This window comes from Lutjanus erythropterus, chromosome 23, assembly GCF_056507025.1.
Source record: "Lutjanus erythropterus isolate fLutEry1 chromosome 23, fLutEry1.hap2, whole genome shotgun sequence".
Taxonomy (NCBI): Eukaryota; Metazoa; Chordata; class Actinopteri; order Lutjaniformes; family Lutjanidae; genus Lutjanus; species Lutjanus erythropterus.
In genome coordinates this window covers 5,431,811-5,457,017 of record NC_139339.1, presented here as the reverse complement: position 1 = coordinate 5,457,017, position 25,207 = coordinate 5,431,811, and the positions used below count along the sequence as shown (strand labels likewise).

Genomic DNA, 25,207 nt, shown 5'->3' with positions numbered 1-25,207 from the left:
AGAGACGGGCGCGCAGGAGGCCTGAGACTGATTAAATAAAGATTCTGTCTGTCAGTCTGTCTTTGTTCCTGGTCCCTCTCCTGGCCTATCTATATGCACACACACACACACACACACACACACACACACACACACACACACACAGAGACACCCACCGTGTTTCTGTCCTATCTCCAACAGAACGGGCTCTCCCAGCTCGATGGTGAAGGCCTTGTTCTTCTCATACTCTTCATCATCGATAATCTTCACCTCGATGATCTTCCTGTTGAGAAGCGAAGAGAAAGATGCGACTCAGCGGGTGTATTTCACATGATTAACCTTTTCAGTTTTACGCTCTCCCTCATAATAAGAGTGTTCACTGCGAGCGAGTTTAGAGCAGTCTATTAAAACTAGGAAACTGTCACCTTGTCAGGCTGTAATCTGACAGGAGGTCGTCTCTGCTGCATGGGAAAGGTCTGCAGGTGATCCTCATTAGTATCAAAACGATCCTATTAGCGAAGCTTAAGTAACAAATAAGACTCATCAGAATAAAGGAACATGATTAAGTTTGCACTTTGCACTCCTCTGTTTTTCTCTTGCAGAAGATGATGAGGAGGCTGAAGCTCAGGTTGACATTGCTCAGTGGGACACGATATGAGGCTGCTTGCTTCCCCTCGGGCCCTAATAACATTTTTCTCCAGCTGACAGTGATGCAATGAGCAGCACAGCCACAGTTACGACATTTTCAATTAGGAGCACCCGAGGGAAACACCAAAAAATGCAGCGCAGAGAGTTTCGAGGTGACGGGACCTCAACAAGTAAATTGAAAAAAGGTGCAGATTATTAAAAATAGCAGTGTGAGCAGTGTTGACAGGGAGGATGGGTGTGATGGCACCATTATCCAATCTCACAATGTCTTTAAAGAAACTTCGGTTGAAATGTTTTCATTAACACTACTGTAATCAGTGGACAAAAAGGTCACAGACATTTTTCATGCTAGTCGGAAGATTACTTCAAGAAAAGAAGTTTTGCAAAAAGTTGGAGACAATGAAGTCCTGTGCTTTAAGAATACAAGACCAAAAGGAGAAGTTGAAATTCCTCACAGCAATACATTATAAAATGCTACAACATTGTAGAACTGGACTGACAGTGTAGTATTTCACATCTGTGTAATTGGCTGTGATGGTACACAACTTTAAATTGGCATTGGCTGAAAATGTCTGCTGGAATAAATGAAACCTCCAGATCAGAAAATCCATACTAATTATACAACATCCCTAATTTATTTATTTTTTTTAAAAGTGTTCATGGTGTGGATTAGTGTGGGTCCTATGGAAATCACATCAGTTAGCGCTCTTTCTGGTCTGTTTCACCCAGAGTATATAATCTTCATCTCGGCACTCCATCTGCGTGTGACAGACAGGCGGGGAGGACAAGAGAGAGTGTTCATTTCCACCTGGTTGTGTCATCATATGCTTCACTGTCAGCCATGTTGACTCTGACACCACAAATAGGCTCCGGTTCAACAGAGAAACACAGGAGGGAGGAGAGATAATGCGAGAGAGCGACGGAGGTGTGGAGGAGAAGTGGAAGAGCCTTGTTTTTATTGGTGAGCTGTCACGGCAACAGCGGATAAAAACTGGCCGGATTTGCTATTTCCAGCGGCCACATCAGGCTGAGCGGCCAACTCTGAACGATGTTGGAGGAGATATGGAAATATTGTTTAGTCAGATGTGAAACAAAAGAGGAAAAACACACCTACAACATCATACAAATGCATTCGGTGGAACACAAGTTGGAAAGAGGAGCAGGAGAGCAAAGCTGATTTCTCTCTCTGTTTTTTTGAATCATTTCCAGTCATCTGCCTGCAGTAATAAATCATTTAATGTCTCAGCTTACAATATACTTTCATACTCAGTTCCTCATGAACATAATTAAGCAGAAATTACCACTTTCAAAACTCCTCTCCCTGAGCAGATGTTGTCAAATCATAGCTTAGCAACACTAACTAGCCACACCGGGATGAGTGAGCTCTGGATTTTGAAGCGATGTAAACAGGTAATAAGAGCGATACTCTGTGTTTAAGAGCTTGGAGGGTTTAATCATTAGCCTTCCTAAAACTAAGAACAGAAGAGCAACAGTGTGAGCACTGGACTAAAAAACTGTGTTTATCTGCAATAATTAGCATTTGGCTAACTAGCTTAATTCACACGGCAGCAACTGAGCATTATTTCCAAGGACTAACTATTAACTAACTAATTTTTGGGGAGTTTCAGGTTACATTTAAAAGAGTAAATCTTGCAAGCCAATGTTTCCTGAAAATACGTATGTAAGCTAAGCAGCAAAACATGGTTAGCCTAGAACAGTTATATCGTACTAATAAAACAAGGACCAACTATCTCTGCAATGCAACAAACTTTTTTTTCCGCAGGCGTTTGCTAAACATGAGAGGTGTGTTTTTGCCTAAAACTTTTTTCCCCCTGAAAGTCTGCAACAGCATGCTGCTGCATATAAACACTGCGCCCAGTGTCTTTTTTTTTTTTTTTAAAGAGCCCTTCATTTTTTTTGTGCGTCCACTCTTAAGAACTTCTAGTTGAAATTCTCTGTACTTTTAAGATAAGGTGCTGGTGTCATCACTGTCCCTTTTATTCAGGCAACCAATCACATTTTAGGTGGGGTCTTGTTACCCTGGTAACCAAGTAAACGGAGGACAACATTGTTTTGTTCGTTTCCATGGTCCAATGTTGCAACTTTGTGCACTCGTTATCAGCTGTGTAGTCAATCCTCTGTTAACATAGCATTAGTTAGCTTTGTAGCTAACATCAATCATAATGTCAAACCTTCTCTCACTGCCTCGCCAGCAGCTTTCTGCCAGAAAAATACACCCTTATTCTGTCTGAAACAAAGGAACCATTGTTCCATAATTTCTATATTAAATCCGTCACCATAATTACTCGTAAGCTGCATCTGTGCTGCGCTAAAATAGTGAGATTGACAGGTGTAGCAACAGTAACTAAAGGGGGGAGGGCTTAGCGAACCGACAGGGAGATGAAAAAGTAAACAGAGGTAAGAGCACAGAGGGAGATAAAGAGAGACGAGAGTGACGGATGAGAAGGAAGAGGGAAAAAAAATGAAGTATAGAGGAGTAGGAGGCCAGACAGGGAAGGAGTGAAGAAGAAGAAGAAGGAGACAGAGACAGAAAAGAGGCTGAAAGAGGAGTATGAGTAATGCATGGACTCTACTGAGATGTGAAGGGTTACAACTCGATACACACTGAATTCACTCAGGGGAACAGGAGTACAAACACACACACACACACACGCACAGACACACACTCAATTCACCATGAATATTCAAACAGACAAATACACAACATGCACACACACACACAGAGGATATACACACACATAATGCTTGTCATGTTGCGTGTCATACGCGTTACACAGATTGTGCTTTGTATGAACAGACAGGCAGCCGCCCCCGCATGCACTCAGCTTTCATGAGAAATACACACAAACTCTCTCTCTCACACACACACACACACACACATAAACACATAAACACACACAAATGCAAACAGTTCAGCTCAATGTACACAAACATGATGCACATGAAAACATGCCCCTGGTAAACAGTTGGGGGGGGGATTCATAAACATATGTATGCGTTAATCTAACCACTTAACACCTGCTGCCAAAACACACACACACACACACACACACACACACACACACACACACACACACACTGAGTGTAGTGCTTTCATTATTCATAGTTGGTGCTGGATGTAGCAGCACTCCATCTGTGTCCTCCTCTCTCCATCTCTAGCTCAGCCCGCTCTTTTAGTCCCTTCTTCACCTCGTCTGCCTCTTTCTTCAGAAAGCCGTTACATAAACCCCGGTTCTTCCTCTCTTGTTTTTATTTAGCCATAAATTCACCCGTGCGTTCGTTTTATAAACATCTTATTCTGATCACGGCTGCAGAGGGCTACAGTCTGTCCCTGCAGCAGTATGTTAACATACCTGCAATTGATATTAAAGTCTAGGCCTCTTTCTTGACAAGTTATGTGGTTAAAACAGAGAATTTGGTGCTTGTGTGAGAGCATCATTATATCTGTGGTGGTCCAGGGCCTCATTTGAGGACATTAAAAGGTTTATTAAAGTCTGGCTTTATATGCCAACAGACTTTAGTTTAGTTAAAAGCACTAAATGTAAGTTCTGATGCTAGAGAGTCTCTTTTAATGCTAAAGGAGCCAAGGCATTTTGCCCGTTTTCAAATTTATTTGTGCAATAACTTTGTTGAATTAAAAGAAGACAATGCTGCTGGTACCTGACATTTCCTAAAAGTGTCATATTTTCATTTAAAATGTTTTTTATATATATAAATGACACAAAAGGCAAAGAAAATATGATCATTTTTATGTATTTCGTTGGTAAAAATAGGCAGAAACTGCAGCATTTATGCAGTGTCTCTGTCAGTAAAACTTTGCAAGTCATCTCGGTTTCCAACTTCCAACATTAACATGCAAATAATTAAACAGTTAGACTCTATTAAAAATAAAGTAGGGGAGACAAGGGGCGGTCATGACACTTTTTGTCTAAGCTCCTATAACTCACTGAATTTTTGTGTTAAAGCTTTTATTGCCTTTATTTTTTGACAGTGACAGCTGAAGATATGACAGGGAAGTGGTTAGAGAGAGGGGATGACATGCGGCGAAGGGGCCGCGGGCAGGAGTCGAACCAGCGGCCGCTGCAGAGGAGCACGTTCTACCAACTGAGCTTTAGGAGTCCAGCAAAGCTTGAACTGTTTCTCAGCAGAGCCAGGCTGTACCATGCAGTGAAAACATGGCTTAAGATGATGAACATGGAAAACATTATACCTGCTAAACACCAGGACGGTGTCATTGTCATTATGAGCATGTGGACATTAGAATTTAGCTCGCAGCACTGCTCTTCCAAAGTAGAGCCTCAAAGAGCCGCTAGCGTGACTGCAGGCTGTTTTGTTTAAACGTGGAAATGAAACTCATTCAGATTCACTGGTGGCCATCTTGTCTGGTGGACAAACTTACAAAGGTGGTCTTTGAGAGTCATAAGGCCTCACATGTTCAAAATATTACTGCACTGAGATGTAGCTGCGCAGCTCAAACGTCGAAGGGGAACCGGCAGAGCTGCAGGCACTGCTGTTTGCTATACTCAGCATAACTCTGACTAACTCGGCCCGGCATGACCTGAAAGTCGTCACTGTTTTTAGCCCGAATCTTCACTGTAGATCCTCAGCTCGGAGCCACTTTCACGCAAACGGCATGTCGGGGCTTTAGGAGACTTGGATTACACCAGACGAGCAGTACGGAGGCATTTTATGTTTTTTCCAGTTGCTTTTTATGTTTGAAAACTGCAGCACTGTTTTCCTGTGAAACTCGACCTGCAATCGGCATGAAGGTGAGTAGATAAAGACTGAATTTTCATTTCTGGGTGAACTATCCCTTTCAGTGCAGACAAAAACTACAGCCTTCCATGAGTCAGGAAAACTGCTCACATTTATTAGTCCAATAATCGCTTTAGCACGCCATACGATAACCACCTGACGACCAGAATCACGTATGCAGTGAAAACACTTGGACTGTAAACGTGTTAGTCTGTTGAATCCATGCTGTTCTTCTGACAGATACAATCCTAAATGCAGCACATTACTTGACTGCCCCCCCCTCTCCTCTCCTCTCTTCCGTCTCGCCATCTCTCTATATTTCTACCTTGTTACTTTTTGACACCTGCTCCCCAGACTGTTCCTCTGTCAGACAGTAGCCTCAAAGCCCCGGTCTGTCAAAAGACTGACACGAACCACAGACGCGCGCGGACCGAGTTCACTGAGCACGGAACTTCCACCGCCAGAAATAGAGACTGAAAAAGGCAGCGGGAAAAAAAAAAAACGGAGAGTGGCAGAGTGCAAAAAAGGTCAAGAAAAGGTATAGTTGATTGAAAAGCTCCAAACAGAATGAAGTGGGCTGTAAATCACTTTAATGGAGAAGTTTTATATTGCTGCAGAGTGTGTGTGTGTGTGTGTGTGTGCGTTAGCATGCGGTTCTAAAGTTCTTATAGAAGTGAATGATTGAGTGACAGTTTGATTTGATTAGTTGAGACCTTGTGGCATTACTTAATGGACACGGACCCCCTTTACATTTCTGTCTCCATCTCTTTCCATTTTCTTCTGGCCCCACTTGGGCGTTTTTTGATTTACAACAACTGGAAGCCGTCTCTTTGTGTGTGTGTGTGTGTGTGTGTGTGTGCGCGCGTCTGTTTCAGGCATTATTTTTAGGTGCTGGATGAGCGTGTGTGTGTGTGTGTGTGAGAGAGAGAGAGAGAGAGACAGAGCATCTTAAAGAACTGCAGCAGCAAACAACTCATTTTCTTGAGTGAGCTTGATTTATACACACACTTCAGTTTTACCGTTTCTGCTTCTGGTGGAGCCTCTAAATCTCTCTACCTCTCAAACACACACACACAAAGACACACACACACACTCACGGAGTAAGAGTGAGATCATAAAAAGTTTATAGTAGGAAGTGTAAAACTTGAACAACAATGCAAACCGCGAGGCCGTCGCTCAGCTTTTTCTTCAAAAGACAGTGTGGATGGATGGAGAGGAGGACCTTCACCAGACAACTTAGACAACAAAAGAACAAAACTGGGATTACAGTAATCTAAAACATCCAGAAATGACAGTTGCGTCCGTGCACTCCAACTGTTTTCACAGGTTTGAACCTATTTTTCAACTATTGATCAATCTGGCAATAATTTTTCCAGTAATCGATTAGTTGTTCAGTTCATAAAATATTGATCAGTGTTTCCCAAAGTCCAAGATGACGTCCTCAAATGTCTTTTGTCCAAAACTCAAAAAATATTCAGTTTACTGTCAGAGAGGAGTAAAGAAACCAGAAAATATTCACAGAGAAGCTGAAATCAGAGAATTTAGACTTTTTTTTTTCCTTTAAAAGTGACTCAAACTGATTAATTGATTATGAAAATAGTTGGCGTTTAATTTAATACTCGATTGGAACTCGACTTGTTGAAGCTCGAGTCGGAAACGGAAATAAAAATGATGTTTTATGCACAAATTAAGTCTCACCAAGATTTATTGTAGATTGGCTCCTGATGGTTTGTCATTCTTCAAAAATGGGTCAGGAAAAAAATAGTCTTGGAAACACTGGCCTATAACCTAGATTCTCAAACTGTGGTACGTGGACCACTGGTGGTACGCGAGCTCTCTTTTAGCGGTACATGGAGGAATATCAGAAATATTTTTTTAAAACTAAATATATCATGCAATTAAAAATTTGTGATTGAAAACACATAAAAAATATGAGATAACTGAAAAGTAGTGACCCCAGAAGCTTCTTAATTACAGCAATTTGAGTATTTGTAATTAGTTACTTCCACCCCCTGGAAAATGAAGTGGATGACAGTTAACTGAGTTTGAGGAGTGCTGCCCTATTACATTAATGTTACTGGTTTTAAATAATAGATGATACTGGCATCTGGAGTTATATTTAGGCACTTCCAGTTCCTGCTGGAAACTCAACTTGTTTGATTAACTGTAATGCTGATAATAATGCTAATAATTAAGTCTTTCTACTAAAATGGCTCCGCAGCTGCAGACTGTCTGCTGTCACACTATCAGGAATGACTTCAAAAGCACATAAATCAGTGTGAAAACTGCTAACACTGGACTTTAGTGAGCGACAGCAGCTTTTTAGTGTTTACAGATAGCAGAAAGTGCAGAAAGGCAGAAACTTCCAGCAGAGCCGTGCGCGATCTAATGATACGAGTCGGTCTGAATGTTTCTCACACACACACGCGCGCGCGCACCCGCCCGCAAAAAAACACACACACTTCTACAGAGGAGCAGGTAGGCTGAGAGAAAACCTTCGTTCAGCTCTTCATCTGAGCGGAGGCAACACAAACAACACAATTTGAGGGAGGCCAACAGAGAGAGCCGGAGAGATAAAAAGCTCTTAAGGGGAATAGATATTACCCCTCTTAATGATATCATGGAACGCATAATGAGGAACGGCACAAAACACACACTCCGTCTCTCCCACATACACACTCGTGTTAAGTGGTCTCCAGCTGTGGTGAGTAATAAAGTTGCATCTCTGGAGTGTGTGGGATGGCAGAGATGGATAGATGCATGAGATGATTTGAGGTATGAGGAGAGGGACAGAGGAAGAAATGGAAGAGGAGGAGGATCATTAGAGAAAAAAGTTAAGAGGAAGAGGAAGGAGGGAAGACCAGGATGTGAGGGGTGACTGAGAAGGAAGAGAGTAAAAAGAAAAGATGGAAGGTTCCCCCTGCCTCTCACACAGGAAATTCAATATAGTCGAGGCACAAGTGACCCTTTGACAGTTAAAATAACACATGGGCGACCCTGTCTGGTCCTCCAAAGAAAGGTTATCATAAGAGAAGGTTTTATTTCCACAGTCTCATAAGCTCTCCACCACATTCTCACGTCTCAGGGCTCCACTGTGCTCCAAATCAAGCTGAACTTTTCATCAAACGAGGCTTTGAAACTGAGGCCGCATCACGTTGCGTTCGAGGTATTTTAGGGACTAATCTGCCGTGGCTGTTGGCACAGCTGGTGTTTGTTTACATGGCGTGGCTGCTACAGATGCTACTTTTGGGTACACTTAGGTTAAATTTTTTTTTTTTTTTTGATCGATGTACTCAGACAATCATAATTAGGAGGGAAGATGCCGTGACAAGATGACGGAGTCTGCCGAGGAACGCCGAGGGTAAGAAGGCAGAGAACTGGCAGATGGTCATGTTAGATGTAGATGTATATTTAGAGACTCAACTGAAACTTTTTTTTTTTTTTTTTTTTTTTCAGTTGAAGTTGAAGTTTGGTTAGGTTAAGGCAACAGAATTACTTGATTAGGTTTTAGGAAAAGATCATGTTTTTTCTCTGCCATGTAGGTGTAAATAACCACACTGGCTATTTGCACCCTGAGTGGAAATAACATTGTTGGCTATGCAGATACCTGGGTACTTGTCTCTGCTGTGCTAGTCTACACACCCACACCCAGGTATAAATAGCCACACTAGCTATTCCTCCCTGGGTGTAAATAGCCACATTGGCTGTTCCATCTCAGGTGCAAATAGCATTGTTGGCTATTGACAGCTGGATGCTTGTCTCTGCTATGCAAGGCTAAAAACACCCAGGTGTAAATAGCCACATTAGCTGTTCCACCGTGGGTGCAAATAATGACATTGGCTGTTTCATTGTGGGTGCAAATAGTATAGTTGGCTATATGGATACCTGGGTGCTTGTCTCTGCCATGCTAGCCTATATAGACATCCAGGTGTAAATAGCCACATTGGTTATTCCACCATGGGTGCAAATAGCATAGCAGAGCTATTTACCCTTTCTGTAACTAAGATTGTTTCAGCTGGTGTTAATATTTTCATTTACTTGTTATAAATAATAGAAAAGAATCAGATGCCTGGTTGAAAATGTCTGAATAATACATTAAATCTCTGACAGCACATCACACATTAGACCATTAGTTTCTTCACTTACTTTATTATTCAGAGAAGTGCACATAATATTGATGTTGACGTTAAAATATTCCTCTGGTTCTGTGTTTAGATGACTTACTTCCTTACTAGCTGGACAGTTTTTGTGTTCTGGCTGGCAAACTGTCCGCAAACCAGAATGCACACGCTATTTTGAATGCACAGCATGACCCGACAATGGATGACGCACCCATGTGACGGTGCTCGAACAATCAATGCATGACGTTCTAAACGGAACCATAATTCAATTGCCACACAAGAGGCTTGTTCTGTACGGTGGAACAGCCAGAGCACCTTGATGGAGGGACATAAATCCAGCCCTGAATGACACTCGAAAGAGCTTCCATTTTATCAGCTGTAGGCCAACAGCATTAACTGCCTCGGTTGGCACCCGGGAAAGTGAGGGAGAAGAGTCAGAAGATGGAAGGGAGGGTGTTGGAATCTGAAACACTAACTGGAGGTATGGAGGATGTATGGTTGTCATGGAAACCCTGAAGACAGAAAGACATGATACACATGCAATATACACAGTCACTTACACACCACATATATTGTACATGCTGAAGTCTGTCTTCAGCTCAGTCTCATGCTCACATGCTAATGCCGTCCCATCGTCATTAGGTTGTGTAGGATTAAGCTATGTCACAAATCACATCATGCATACGCTACCACACACGCGCGCGCACACACACACACCCACACACACAAATCTGCATGACGTGCTGTAATCCAGAGGAGCTACTGTACTGTTATCCGCCGGGAGCGCTGGGGAAAAAAAAAAGCTTTGCAGGAGAGGATGGAAGAGGATGAGAAAAAAAAAACACAGGCAAGTGTAAAACAAGGAAATAAAAAACTGAAAAAGGAGAAGAGACAAGTAGAAATGAAAGGTAGAGGATGAGATGCTCAGATACAAAAAGAAAAAGGAGACAAAAATGGTAGAAATCAAGACAAAAGTAACAAGGGAGAAAAACAAGAGGGAAAAGAGAGAGAGGGGTAACAAAAGGAAGGATGTGTAGATTAAAGATCAAGGAGGAGAGATCGGTGGCTGTGATTTTGGCGAGAAGCAGGGGGACGGACGTGGTCTGATCTCACATGAAGGTCGGACTGAGCTGAGAAAGCATGTAAGCCCCGCTTCTCCCGTCGGGTTAGAAGTGGAGCAGAGCCGATAGGAGCTGACACACACATGAAGAGTGGCAGCGGCGTAACACACAATCTGCATGAGAGTGCACGCACAAGCGCACTTTTATTCCCCCCCTGATCATCATTTATATCCCCCCACGAACCCTCTCTCTGCTTCTCGATTCAAATTTAATATGCTTCATTTGCATGTTTTCGCAATGAGTACTGGGCATTAGCCGTTTCTGCAGAGGAAAATATATGAAGCGTGACAGTACATCGGATCTACATGGAAACATGAGCAGTGTTCACTCCTTTTTTTCCACTTCTGGTTTGTTTACAATTTATTTATTATGACACAGTCTTTCGCTAACCTTAACCAAGTGGTTTCAGTTGCCTCAACTTAAAGATCCAGTGTGTAAGGTTTCTAAAGGGTTTATTGGCAGAATATAGCAGAAAAAGAATATAATATTCATAAGTTTTCATTAGTGTATAATCACCTGAAATATAATAATCTTAGTAATTGTTGGAATGAGCCAGGAATGCAGGTCCACTTCCGAGATAAGACCTTATGCTTTTTGCAGGAGTTTTTCGGCCATTGTAGGTAACTTGGAATCTGTAAGCTCACCACTAGATGTCACTAAATCCTGCACACTACTGTTCTTTTGGTCTTTTAAACATATTGATGGGAGAGAAATGATTATGGTTACTTTTTCCACCTTTTTTTCAGGCTTACATCTTTGTTTGCAATGTTTGCAATTGTTCCTAATTAGTTCTTTGTCTATTTAGTCTTTATGTTTTTCTGTTTCTGTGTTTGTCGTCGTTCTTTTGAGTCAGTCCCCTGTGCTTTGGATTTATGCTGCATTTTGGACTTTGCATTTGCTTGCTGGATTTTTGTGTCCCATTTTTTGTGTGCCAATCTAGTTTGTAAGTCTGTGGAACATCATTTGTTATTAAAATACATTTTGAACTCTCTCCGCTTTGCCCCGTCTGCATTTTTAGGTCCACATTGTGATAATACAGGTAGAGGGCAGGGACACCACCACACACTTCTGGTGGATCAAAAGTGATGATTGACTCAGATTATTCTGCAAAGTATGCCTTTAAAACCTTGACATTTGTCTGTCTCTTTCTTGCCTTCCTACTGCACATATTACTCCAAGATTTCTTTTGCATCTGTTGTCATTTTATCTGATGTGTTACTGTACCTACTCTTTCAAGTCTGCAATAAAGTGCATTGTACTGAAGGATTAGGACTAGGCGTGTTTATCTGCTCCACCTCGCTCACAGATGTCACTTGGTGTTTTTCTGGGGCGCCCAGTAACTCCTCAGCGTTAGAAATAAAATCCAAATTAATTTAGGTTGCACCCCTGCTGGTACAGTGGTAATGATGCTGCACGGGGTCATTACTGTTTATGAGGCAGAATGAGACACAACTGTAATCTGCGGATATTTGTGTTAATTCTGGCGCCATGTTTGAAGAGCTGATGTGCTTCTGCTTTCCGAGGAGGAGAATAGAAAGTGCTGCTTGTCTCTGCCGCTGCTTTAATTGACAATGTATGCGTGTCCTCTGTCTCAGCTTGTGTGTGTGCGCGCCGGATGTGTTACTTGGAGAAGATCTCGTGAGGACGAGACTGCACTTAACAGGTTTCAAGAGGGAAGGGAAAAAGTGAAACAGAGGGAGGGGAGAAGCAAGCAGGGAGTGGGCATTAAAAATTAAAGGAAATATGCAAAATGGCCAAAAAACAAGGGAATGAGAGGGAATCAGTATTTACTGAACTGCATATAAATGTGAATCAACTGTGTATATAATATAAACACATTCACACAATGCACACTTCATTAGCACCTTTACTAACACCTTTTGCATATTATATACACATAATTTCATTCATAGTGACTGTGTGGGGGGAAAAGGGATCGTATTCGTATGAGACAAACAGACGGCCGTGCCACCAACCCAGACTCCCTCAGATATTTTTATGGCAGCTTGCCCCATTTAAAGAGCGAGAAAAGAGGCCTGGCAGTGCGAAAGGGTTTTCGGGTACAAAGGGATCGCAGGGCACAGTTTGCCTCTGAAGGGAATCGCCGGACCTCAAGAGAGCGCACGAATCTGTGACTCAGCTTTGAGTTGTTGTTTTTTTTTTTCTGATGCAGCTCATTCATCATGGGTCAGGGGTTTGACCAAACACTTTACTGACTTTATGTAATAGTTTACATAACAGTTTGTGTTGTCAGCCATTTTGCATCCTCCCCAGGAAGCGCCGGGTGCAGTTCAGTTCTGGGAGGTGAGACTATGTGAGAAGGAGACAAGGAAACTTCACCTGAACTGCGACAACTTGCTTTTTAAAAATCATTATTAATAAGTTTGTAGGTGAAGGACAGGAAGTAAAGCGGATATATGTAGGGTGACCAGGTGCCCCACCGCTTGTGAGTCTGCAAAGCATTTTTACCCCACGTCACACATATTGAGACCATTTCCCTCATTTTGGCTCTAGTTTTCAGAAGACAAACCACTGCAGGACAGACAAAATTTTCTAAAATCTCTTTCATCTCACGGCTGTGAAGAAAAGAAGGGACGGCTGTGTTTGATGTCAAACTGCTCACACGTGGGTCAAGTGCAGGTTAACCTGTCACCATCTTTGCTACTCCGCCCCAAGCAGGGGAGAAAACTGCGAGTCACCACAGAGTCACGACTATGTAGATTTAGGCAGAATGTGATGCAAACTACCACAGAAAAAGAAAAAAAGAAAATGCATCTACAAAGAAGTCTAGTCTCCCAGAGGACTGGGAAATTACTTGTCTTGTCTCATTTGTCTGCTACTGAATCAACCAGAGGGCAAAGCAACAAGATGCTACGAGCTAAGGGGCAGAAGAGAAATGTTTATTTTTTAATATCAGATTTTTTTACACTAGCTCTCAGCAATGCTATTGTGTCCCACATTGTTCCACACAAACATACTCTTTGTCCCACATTTGGTTTGTTGGGATCTGGACGCCCTCAATGTACATCACACTACTTTTTGCAAGTAGAGAAGTATTAATTCATAAGGAAGCAACTCATTTCCCTCTTCAGGCGTGAAAAACAGGCAGCTGTAATACTGTGACAACTGATCTAAAAATGACAACACTGTTTTTCTCAGCTCCTGTCTCACCTGTGCTTAAAAAAACTATGTTAATTGGCTTTGCAGCTGCAGTGCAACTGCACTTTTCATACACAAGACAAGACAAAGACATATGAGTCAATTCTGAATTGTAAGAAGCAATATTAAAACTTTTTGACTGCGTCTTGGCAGTACATTACAGTACACAGGAGTCCAATATGTCTGGTTGAATGATACTTGGCCAAGGAGAATGAAGAAATAATCAGTACACGCTTTGTTCTGATGTTCCCTTCACCTCTGGAGTTTCGGTCCTCCGGGATGGTCTTAAAACCCAACACATCTACGGCATACAGAATCACCCCATTGATCTGCAAATCCAAACACAGGAATTAGGAAACAAAGTCTGAGACCACAGTTTAGCACCACTGGCTCCATAGCTCAGGGTCAGTATTACCCAAACCAGGTCACAGTTACATCTTCTCCGTTCAGAGAGAGAAAACAAACGCCTCTCCGACCTCAGCCGCCATAGCAACACTATCAAACTGTTGCCTTGTTTATCTAAAAAGGAGAAGACAGCTGCATCTGCTGTCTAGAAGAGACACACTATGTCTGTTAAAAGTTAGTGCCGGGTCATTCAATGACTCCAGGCTCTTAGTGTGTGACCTAAAATTGGAAAATTCCTTAAAAGATTGAGGAAAATAATTCTCTGCTGACCGTTCATGTGTAGGCTAACTAAGCTAACCAACCGTTAAGCCATCTAACAAACAGTCATATTTTCTTAACTTTGTCAACTATGTTAACTTTTTGTTAACTCTGTTAACTTACTAGGTCCCAACAGAGCTTAAATTTATTCATTCATTCATTTATATTTCAGGTTATATCTGTATTAATTTTGGTTTGGTTTGGTAAAATAGCATCTCCATATTGATTAAACTATTCAGTTTTGGCTCACCTCACTGAACCTGGATTTACTACACTGAGATTATTTTTTAATTGTGCAACAGAGCTCTGCTTAATTTTAAATCTGAATGAACTCTTTTTAAATCAGTGTTTGTAAACTCTTTTAAACTCTGATAATCTCAGATTAAATAAGTCTTTGTTGGTGCAACCCAGTGTATGACTATATAAATGTAAAACTTGTGCACAACAGCATACTGTACAGAAATGGTTCTCAAACAGAGGCGTGAGGACTCCTAGGGGCCAGTGACACTCTGCCAGCGGGCCGTGAAAAGTTTTCAAATTAATTCATTTTTATTGTACATTATTTAAGGATAATCAGAATAATATCTAATACATTTCTCTTGTGTTGTTTGTTTATGTAACTAAGTAGAAGTGTAAAAAGAAAAATGGGCTAAAGGTTAAATTATTTTTAGGGACGTACGTGAGGAGATCCCTGGTATATTTATATCTTGTAAGGCACATGTGTAAAAGTCAAACCAAAGCACCTGAATTTATGTGGCCTGCAAGAATTTGTGCAATACAGTAACTGAAGTACAGCGTCCAGAAACTACATGTCCCAGAATGCATCCTGATTTGTTATTCTGTGCACTGAAGGTGTCTAGCTGCTAGTTTATTAGTATATTTATTACTATATTTCAATTTTAAATGAATTGCATAGTACTTGTACACTTGAATGTCTGTCTTCTGCTTTCAGGCTACTTATTAATTAGTAAGCGATTACTAAAATCAATAATAATCAAATGCAGAGGCGATTATGTAATGTGATAAGTACTAGAAGCGGCTCTTTGGGGGAAACCGTACTACTGATGATGTGGCCCGGGATGAAATTGAGTTTGACACCCCTGTAGGGCTCCTTGGCTGAGAAGTAACTGAGAACCTCTGATCTGCAGAACATCAATCCCAGAGTCTTTAGCTTGATAGTGTTACAGCTCGAAGCTGTCATTAGACGGTTGCCATGGCGACGACCAAGATACGCAACGACCACCCCTGCGCTCCCGACGTCGTTGCTGTGCTTCAGAAAATGTTGTTCAAACGTTACGGCTGCCAGTTCCGCTCTCCTCTCACCGCAGACCCTTTTAGCAGCTTTCAATTATACATCAGCATCAGAGGGGAGAGATGGCGTGGAGAGACGAGAGGGATGGAGGGAAATGAGGATGGATGAGAAGGGAGGGAAGAGAAAACAAAAAGGAATAGCAAGAAGAAAGAAGAAGGAGGGGGGAAATACAAGAGAATGAAACAAGCCAATGAATGTAAGGATGAAGGATGGATCAGTTGACAGGGACCAGCAGATGGAGAGATTAAAGCCAAACACGAAGACGCAAAAGTAGGGAAAAAAAAAATTTTACAAAGAAAATGAGGGCTAGAAAGACGAACAGAAAGAGTAGAAATGAGAAAAACACGTTGATAAATAGAGAGACAAAGAGATTAGTTAATCTTAGCTACTCCTCATCTATTCTCCGTCTTTATATCGTGGGTGAAAAAATTACACAAAACAAGCAGCGTTGAAGACAAAGACAGACAAATGAGCGACAGGCGCCTCCTCTCCTGTTGTTCTTGTAGCCCCCTCCTCTCTCTCATCTCGTCTGTTCTCATGTATGTTTCAGCGGTTCTCATCGTATATTTATGTTCTGGTCAAATAAAGCGGGGGGCTGCCGTGGAGAACCGAGCTGTTTGAGGAACGTCACAACACACGGACAGAATCTCTGTCACATGTTACTGTAGGTTTACTGTCCTATTTACTCTTTATCAGCTTCAGTGAAATATGCAAACTCAAGACTTCATTATCTTTATAGCTGCATCTCGTTAAAAATTTATAGATGTCTTGTGCATCAGATATTTCTCCAAAATACAGCCTGAAGTATCCGCTATCTCTGGAAACTTTGGGACCGTTAGAACTAAACTCTCATTTCATAAATCAAGACAAAAGGTGTTTTAAAGTTAAAGTACGACACCAACTTAAACGGACAGTCCACCCCCAAAATCAAAAATACATGTTTTTCTAGTTTCTAAATTTTACTGCTGAAAGAAAATAACCAGGCCGTGATTTCTGGAAAGACTTTGAGCAACACAAGTCGAGTATATTGGAGAGAAGGCAGACATCTAAACGGCCAAAATCTCCAAAACTCACACCAAAACAATCTAGATGGATAAAAAGCACTACAGGCCAGGGGAAGAATATGTACTTTTTTTTTTTATTTTGGGGTGAACTATCCCTTTAAAAAGTGCAAAATAAAAAAGGGATGGTGTTAGGATCCTGATAGGATTAAAGATCAAAGGATTGGTGAAAATAATGGGAAATAAAATGGGAATGGGTTTCTTAAAGAGCTTAGGGAAAGCCTTATTTAACAATTACTGAAACAAGGGGTTCCCAAAGTGCGGCCCGCAGGCCAACGACGGCCCTCAGAAACATTTTGTGTGGCCCCTGCACATGTCATTAAAGGGATGCATTAGATTTTCATCATTGCATTCAAATACTTTCACTTTACACAACACAAATTTAACACACTACTCAGCTACTGCGTCAGTCTGTGCTCTCTTAAAGGGATAGTTCACCTAAAAATGGAAATTCAGTCATTATCTACTCACCGTCATGCCGATTGAGGGTTTATTTTGTTAGCCCACAAAACACTGCTGGAGTTTCACAGGAAAAGTGTTTGCAGAATCTCCCAAACACTGTAGATCCTTAGCTTGGAGCCACGTTCACACGCACACTGTCTGAACTGGGTGTGTGTCTTGTCACGATGTGCAAACGGCATGTCAGGAATTTAAGAGACTTGAATTATACCAGACGAGCAGTATGGAGGAATTTTTTTTTCCCCAGTAGTTTTTTATGTTTGGTTGAGAAGAAAAAAGAGGTTTCATGAAAAGATGGACTTGAGGGGACAGAAAAAGTGATCTGCCTTATCTGCAAAAAGGTGAATTCTGTGCAGCCCTCAATCATCCAGTATAATCACATGCTGGCTCCTTAAATTGGCACTCATCATCAAAACTTTGAGAACCCCTGCCTTAAAATCACAGAGAATCAATCCAAAATAAAAGCATATATTTTGCTGGCAATCACGCTCCACTTTAATGCTTGTTGTCGGCTATATGAAGAACTTCCTGTCATCTCAGAATAAACAAAGACTGCAGAGAACAGAACTGATTAGAAACCCATCAGATCACTTTCATCTGGAAATCACAAGACAGAACAAGAACAAAATAAACGAGCGAGACGCTGCAGCTAGTTTACATCATGCTGATTTATAAAACTTTACTCTTTGGACTTTTTGTGCTACAAAACTACCCGACCTCAGGTTAACTGGGTAATAATGTGAATAAATCCAAATTAATGGAGCAATACACGGCAAGTAAGCACAATACCGGATTAATGAAGATTTACACAGAGAGCCTCTTCAAAACCTTAAAGTTAGATATAAAACAGGACCTACGTCTCTATCTGGACCCTATTTTCTCATATTTTTGTGTCCGAGTGACTAATGGGGACAACAATTGTTGAAATTGTTCCAGTATGGAGTGAGAGCACTGTAGCTGGCAGGGAAAAGAAAACACTGAGCTGCAGTATAATCCTCCAAGCAACTGGGCACGGTCAAACTATTCCTTCCCATAATGTTGTCAGACACTTATATTAACTGCCAGAGCCAGTCAGTGGCAAAACCAAGCGGTTTTAGTGGATGAATTTTGATGGTGCACAGTTGCCTGGAAGGATTACGCTACGGATAACCAGACCTGATGATGAAGGTGGGGATGGGGGGTGGGGGGGTTTACCGCTCTAAATGAATGCAACAAATCCAACTCTAGAGGAATATAGGAACAATGAGGTTTAATGAAAGAGCTTGGAGCAATAAAATGAATTAGATAAACAGCTGTTCAGTGAAATCTACGCACATTTAACTAGTAAATGTGTTTGATATTTGTGTTAATCTTGACATCTAGTTCAACTCGTAGTGGGAGGGGGACAGGGACGCTCACTTTATCGGGTGAAATATTCAATATCCTAGTGTTTAAAAATGACAACTGCGGTCCAAATTCAAAATACTGGAGCAAGTTGTTTCCCAGGGACACTGAAGTGGCGCTAGATGAGCGCAGCATGCGATGACCCTTACTAAGCCCCGCCCATTTTTGCTTTGTGCTCCAATAACATTTAAACAAACTTGATACCCTGGTCAACTTACAGTTACCTACAGTCACATCTCATGTTAGCTAATGCTAGAAAAATGCAAGCTAACTAGCTAGGTAATGATTGAGTTAGTTAGCTACTGTTTTGCTTTGGTTTTCTTTTTGACATAGATGAGCTTAGCACTTAGCATATCTAAGTACAGGAACAAGGAAAGGAGAAATCTGACCGAGGATCCATTAATGCTCAACTGTCATTGCAGCACAGAGTGAAAAAGAGCGGGACATAGGAAGGCACAGTTGTCTTGTCAATGTAAAGCTAAACCTGCTATCCCTAAAATAAAAGCCCACTGCGCGGAAATTATACAATCTGTAATTTCAGTTCACTGACCGCCTGCCAGACTCCATTAACTTATTTCTCAATTTAACCATCTACTCCTTCTAAAAGATTATTTATGACTTTTTATGACTCATAAACAGACACTAACTCTTTTGGAGAACATTTGACATAATTCGGCTTTAGCTTTAGCTCCATGGAAAATGAAGAAATGTGAACTGGGCCGTGTTTGGCATCACACAGGCCGCCTGTAGCGTTGTTGTTGGAGATGACAGTATTTCAGCATGTTTCCTTAATCTCTGATGACACATCATAGTCACTTTATGATTTAGGACGGTAAATAAACACGAGATATTTCTCCTTTAATTAGTGGTGCATAATCTTGGACAAATTTTCAATTAAATTAGCACAAACCACTTGACGCACAGAAAGCCTGGAGCATTTTCTGCCGCCTGTAGGCCTGTAGGCTGCCACGAGGCAGCTGGGACTCTAGTCTGGAACTACAGTGCAATTTAAAGTTAAGTTCAGCGGGTTTGAACAGTATTTGGCTGCACGGCGTGAGCGTGTGGTGACCACGATGTGATGAAGTGTTAAAGGTTAGTCGTTAGCGGTGGTCCTCACAGATACAGGCAATCTGTTGTACGTGTGTAATGACACCTTGCTTTGATTGACTGGCATTAGCGGTTCAAGGTGAGAGCCTTTAGGCAGGGGGGATATATATATATATATATATATATATATATATATCGCCATGCCAACCGCTGCCAAGCTCGCATGCGGCCGCTTGCCAAAGGCTCTCATTCACTCTCACACACACTCTAATTCCCTCCCTGCCCCTGGCGCAGGAAAAATTACCACTCTTCTCTTTCTCTCCCCTCAATCTCCTTCACTCATTCCTCCTCCTCTCATCCCCATCTCCTCCACCCAGGGTGCCAACAGTTGGCCTCACCGAACGCGAGCCGCTCTCCTCACCCATTGTTCCTCTTCCTCTCTTCCTCCCGTCCTGTTTGTTTCACTTCCCTCCCTCTAGCCATCATTTGCTCTCATTCCCTCCATCCCACCTCCACCTGCCCTTTCCGCTCCTCTCTCGTCTTTCCTCCCAGCCATTCATCGTTCTCTCTTTTCCCCACCGACTCCGTCTCTGTCTGTCTTTCTGTCTCGCCCCCCCCCGCCCCTCCCCTCCTCGATCTATTCATCTCTCTCTCTCTCTCCTGCGTTCCCATTTACTGGCCGTCCCTGAACCTATTCATCTTCTTGTGACACCTTCACTCTCCTCCTGTGTCCCCTTCATCTGTCTATCCATCACTCACAATACCTGCACAAGTGTGTTTATAACCTGGAGGTCGTCAGAGGTTTTTATTATTGGCCATCAGGGGAAATTAGAGTGAAGAGACGCAAAGAATATTACAGTGCACCAAGTGCTACTGTAATACAGCTGAATGGAAGGAGTGAAAAAAAAGGCAATCTGTCATTTGTCGAGGACGTTTGGCTTTTTTTTAAAAGAACTAGTACAACACAATGCTGTGTCTCGGCTCTGGCTCCAGTGCAGGTTTCCAGAGCAATGACTTGGTCCCACCACCTCTGAAATTCTGTGCAAATTTTCAGAAAATATACAAAAGATATGGGAATATTAGGAGTCAGACAGATAAATAAGATAAATATTTGGTGGTGCTAATCCTCCAGTCCAGTAAACCTTTGCAGAAGTGCAACAAAGCAGAACCCCAATAAAACCTCCAGTGAATGTGGTTTTCTTCCTCCTCTTTCCTCCTCCTCCTCCTCCTCCTCCTCCTCATACCCAGTCTTGCGTCTGTCTCCTCGTTCTGTACGCACTTGGATGAATGTGTGCACTCTCACAAATGCTTTTCTCACTCTTTTAATTTGTTTATTCATGTTTTCTATCCTTTGCACACGTATCTCTCTCCAGTTTACCCTTCACCTCTTATCTTCCCCTCAATTTGTATTTACTGACCAGTAAAACTGTAAGTCGTCCATACACTGAGCTTTATTGGCAGCATGTTTATGGCACATCAATAATCACGAGGAATGGAGTACACTAATAATTGCTTAAAAAACCAGTGGGAGTGTGTGTGTCCATGCAGTGTGTGTGTGTGTGTGTTTGTTTAAAGTCTGGCCTGTGCTGACCTTTAAAAACTAAAGGTTAGACTGTCTTAAGCCCCATTTCTCTCCTGCAAACACACACCTGCTATTAACATTTACACACACAAGAAAAAAGAGAGAGAATTTAAAGGAAAGAAGGAGGCAAGAGGACGATGATGAAGCGAAGGGTGATAAAGAAGGAGGGCAAACGATGGAGCGGCGAGAAGAAGCGAAGCAGCAAAAGAGGGAGCAAAAGAGGTGAGAAGGAACGGATGGGTGAACGATAAGACGGCGAGGGATGATATATCATCCTGTAAAATGAAGAGGGAGACAGAGAAGATATCTGCGATGGGAAGAATAAAAGTGAGGAGACGACAGGGCGAGAAGATGGATGGAGCTGAGGTGGAGGGCAAGAAAGAGAGATTAATAAGGGAGAGGAGGGATGAGTGAGAGACAGATGGATGTGGAGGAAAGAGGGGGCAGATCAGGGCAGAATAATAGGATGGAGAGGAGGAGAGTTAGAGGAAGAAAGAAGGATGATAAAAGGAGGGAAGGAAAGATGGAAGAGACGATGAGTTAAATGGAGTCAGATGGAGAGAAGAAGAAGAAGAAGAAGAAGAAGAAGAAGAAGAAGAAGAAGGAGTGTATTGGAAAGAGTAGTGAGAGGGAGGGTGAGAGATGTGAGCTGCGATGGAGAGCTTGTGTGAGTCACATTGTCTCCTCCGCAAGCTATTAGTGATTTAATCACTCTGACATCACTGAGTGTGTGTGTGTGTGTGTGTGTGTGTGTGTGTGTGTGTGTGTATCATACCAGATTACCCTGAGCTAGTGCAGTCAGGAACTGGCTCATCACTCTTCCACAGCGGCGTGCATTCATCATGAGTAGAGTTTCTCAATCTATGGGCTGAGGCCCAAAACAGGTCACAGGCTCACGCTGGTGGGCCTTGACGAAACGCTCTGACACTGATATTAGCGGTTTGATGAACTAAACAACCGTTGTAATACGACAGACGTAAATATTGTGCTGACGGAGCAGAAATGGGCGGCATATTAGAAACCTGATGAAAAATGCAGTGTCGTTTCGATCTAAAGGCCTGGTCACTTCAGCATATAAAATGACCAAATTTTATTGAAAAATAGCTAATTTAAAGGACCAGTATGTAGGTTTTAGTGGCATCTAGCGCTAAGCTTGCACATTGCAAATACCTAGTCATGTCATACCGGATGATTGGAGAAAAACAGCTGCTGAAACAACAGTGAAAATGGCTAGCTGCTGAAAATCTACACCCCATACCTGTTGATTCCACTGGGAATGAAGAAGGCCGTATCTAGAGTCAGTCAACACAACAATTTATATTTTCAGGTGATTGTACACTAATAGAAACATACTTATGAATGTTTTATTCCATCTCTGCCATAGTGCATTGTATCAGACACAGTAAAATGAATTTGGGTGAACTTGGACCTGCAAATTTGCATTGTGAACTAATGGCAAGCTGTTTTCACAGCGCTGACCTTTCAGGGAACGGAGAGCCAGAGAGTCCATATGGGAGCTGACATATTAGCTGTGTGTCACCATTAAGTTCATTCTGTTGGAGCACAAACCGCTCCACAAAACAGCAAAATAAGACCGGAGTGAATGGCACGCTTTTGAATAAACTGTGTGAACCCTTAGCAGCTGACCACCGGGAAGCAGTTCGTAAGCTTGTTAGCTGAAATACCGTCAACGTAAGAACAGGAACAAAGAGGCATGGATGCTGAGATGAGCGTTACTGTGGTAATGGTGGACCTGAAATCAGTGTTGTAAGCATACAGTCTTCAAGCTAGGTCCACAAGTCTGACAGCTCGAGATGAAAAAGAAACTTCACCTTGCAAACCAACAGCTAGCAAGCAGTTTATCAATAAAATATGTCAACAAACTCTTCATCAAATTAAAGTAAACAGTAACCAGCCCCTCCAGGATTTCACAGGGATTGTTGCAGCCTAAAAAGCAGCTTTTCTATAAACATGTTGTGATGTTTTTAGACATGTTTTGCAATGAAATTGTGAGACCAAATGAAAATTGCAAAACAAGTTTCTTTTGTATAATACATTGAAAATCAAAGGCATCTTGTTCCAGGGAGAAGAAAACCAATCTCTGTGTTCTGAGTGTTCAAACTAACCTCACTGAAAAGGCTCAGAATTACAAAAACACAGAAAACTATTCAGTGTAATTTGTAGTTGAAGAAGTGCAGCGGGGGGGGGGGCAGTTGACAAAGAAGAAGAATCTATTTGGAGCTCAGCCAAAACAACACAAAAGTGATAAATGTCAGTCACAATGACAAATGTTGTGTTCTTTTCGGTTCCAGTGGAAAATAAAATACAAATCCAGAAAAGCAGTGAATAATAAGACAAAACACTGAGTCGGTTCACGCGTGACGTTTGCGTGAGGGACTGCTGTGATTGGTTGAATTTGCGGGAAGCTACAGTGATTGGTTAAATTTGCAGAAAAGTTGCAGAGTTTGGACAAAACTGCACAGAATTCACAGGGATTGGTTGAAGTTGCGTGCGTTCCTGAAGGGACTGTTGTAACGTTCCAGGACAAATTAAATAGAAAGAAGCTCAGAAAGAGTTTTTGTGACCTGCTAGTGTTAGCACGTCATGTTTGGCTAGCCTGTTAGCAGTAACTAGCCCTGTGAGTAATCACTTCGTCCTTCTCCTCTAGAATTAAATATCTATGAAGACTTTCTACTGTGAGAAGTAAAGATAAACTAAAGAATAAACCAGATTTTGAAGAACACTCCATGCAATTCAGCTTTACAACTCAGTTTTTTTCTGAATGCAGTCTAGTTCAACACAGTGAAAATCATTTCAGAGCTAAAATACAGCTGTGGAAAAACAGTACTGTGAATAAAAGACTATTGATTGAATACTGTTATTATTATCGTTTTTAGAGACAAAATGTAGGAAATTATCTTATTTAAATCAAACCACTATTATCATCTACTATAAACGCATCTCTCTCTTCAAATTAAATTCATAAAAACTGTTATCCAAGCACTTATCATCTGATTGCACCTGATTGCTGATTGCTGCACCCACTGCGCCCACCGATTTTTGTAATCAGAGTATTTGTGGCAGAATCCGACCGGTATTTTTGACGTATACTGGAGTTCGGTAATCCCCGCTGAGGGACCAGACAGTCCGAGGCTGCGATATCGTTCCACTTCATTAGATTGATATGGCCATCAGAGCAGTGTCCAATCATGCACAAACAGAGGTCACTGCTCTAATTGAATTTAACAATGCCCTCTTGACCAATCAGGGGGCAAATTGCTGGGCAAAACGAGGCCATGCATACAGTATGTCGGCAAAGTTGGCCAAAGCAAAAAGAGAAAAAGAAACGGCAGATAGACAGACGAATAGACAGAAGAATAAAGTTTTTAGTGGCAACTAAACTCACCGGCCACTTCATTAGGTACACCTTGCTAGTATCAGGTTGGACCCGCTTTCACCTTCAGAACTGCCTTAATTCTTTGTGTCATAGATTCAACAAGGTGCTGGAAACCTTAGAGATTTTGGCCCATATTAACATGAAAGCATCACAAAGTTGCTGCAGATTTGTCGGCTGCACATCTATGATGCCAGTCTCCTGTTCCATCACATCCCAAAGGTTCTCTGCTGGATTGAGGTCTGGTGGCTGTGGAGGCCACTGGAGTACAGTGAACTCACCGGCATGTTCAAGAGACCAGTTTGAGATGATTTGCAATCAGGTCTTAAACAAATCTCAGGTTACATTTTTGTCAATCATGTGATCGAGGAATGAGAAGCTCAGATAGGACACGAAATATATATTTTTTGTAAAATACAAAACCTGAAGCAGATATTCAAACCACAGAAATTCAGTTAAATACTTCAGTGCTTTAAACTCAATGGTATTTAACTTTCAACAC

At 41.8% G+C, this 25,207-nt stretch overlaps 1 protein-coding gene across 1 annotated transcript in view; it reads right to left on the bottom strand.

The window, feature by feature from the left end:
• Positions 1-25,207, bottom strand: part of LOC146305518 (sodium/calcium exchanger 1-like) — a 134,374-nt gene that overhangs the window by 17,705 nt on the left and 91,462 nt on the right. The window contains exon 13 of the mRNA XM_084711699.1: positions 156-262. Within this exon, the coding sequence (XP_084567825.1) occupies positions 156-262 (107 nt within the window). The remainder of the gene's footprint in view (positions 1-155; positions 263-25,207) is intronic.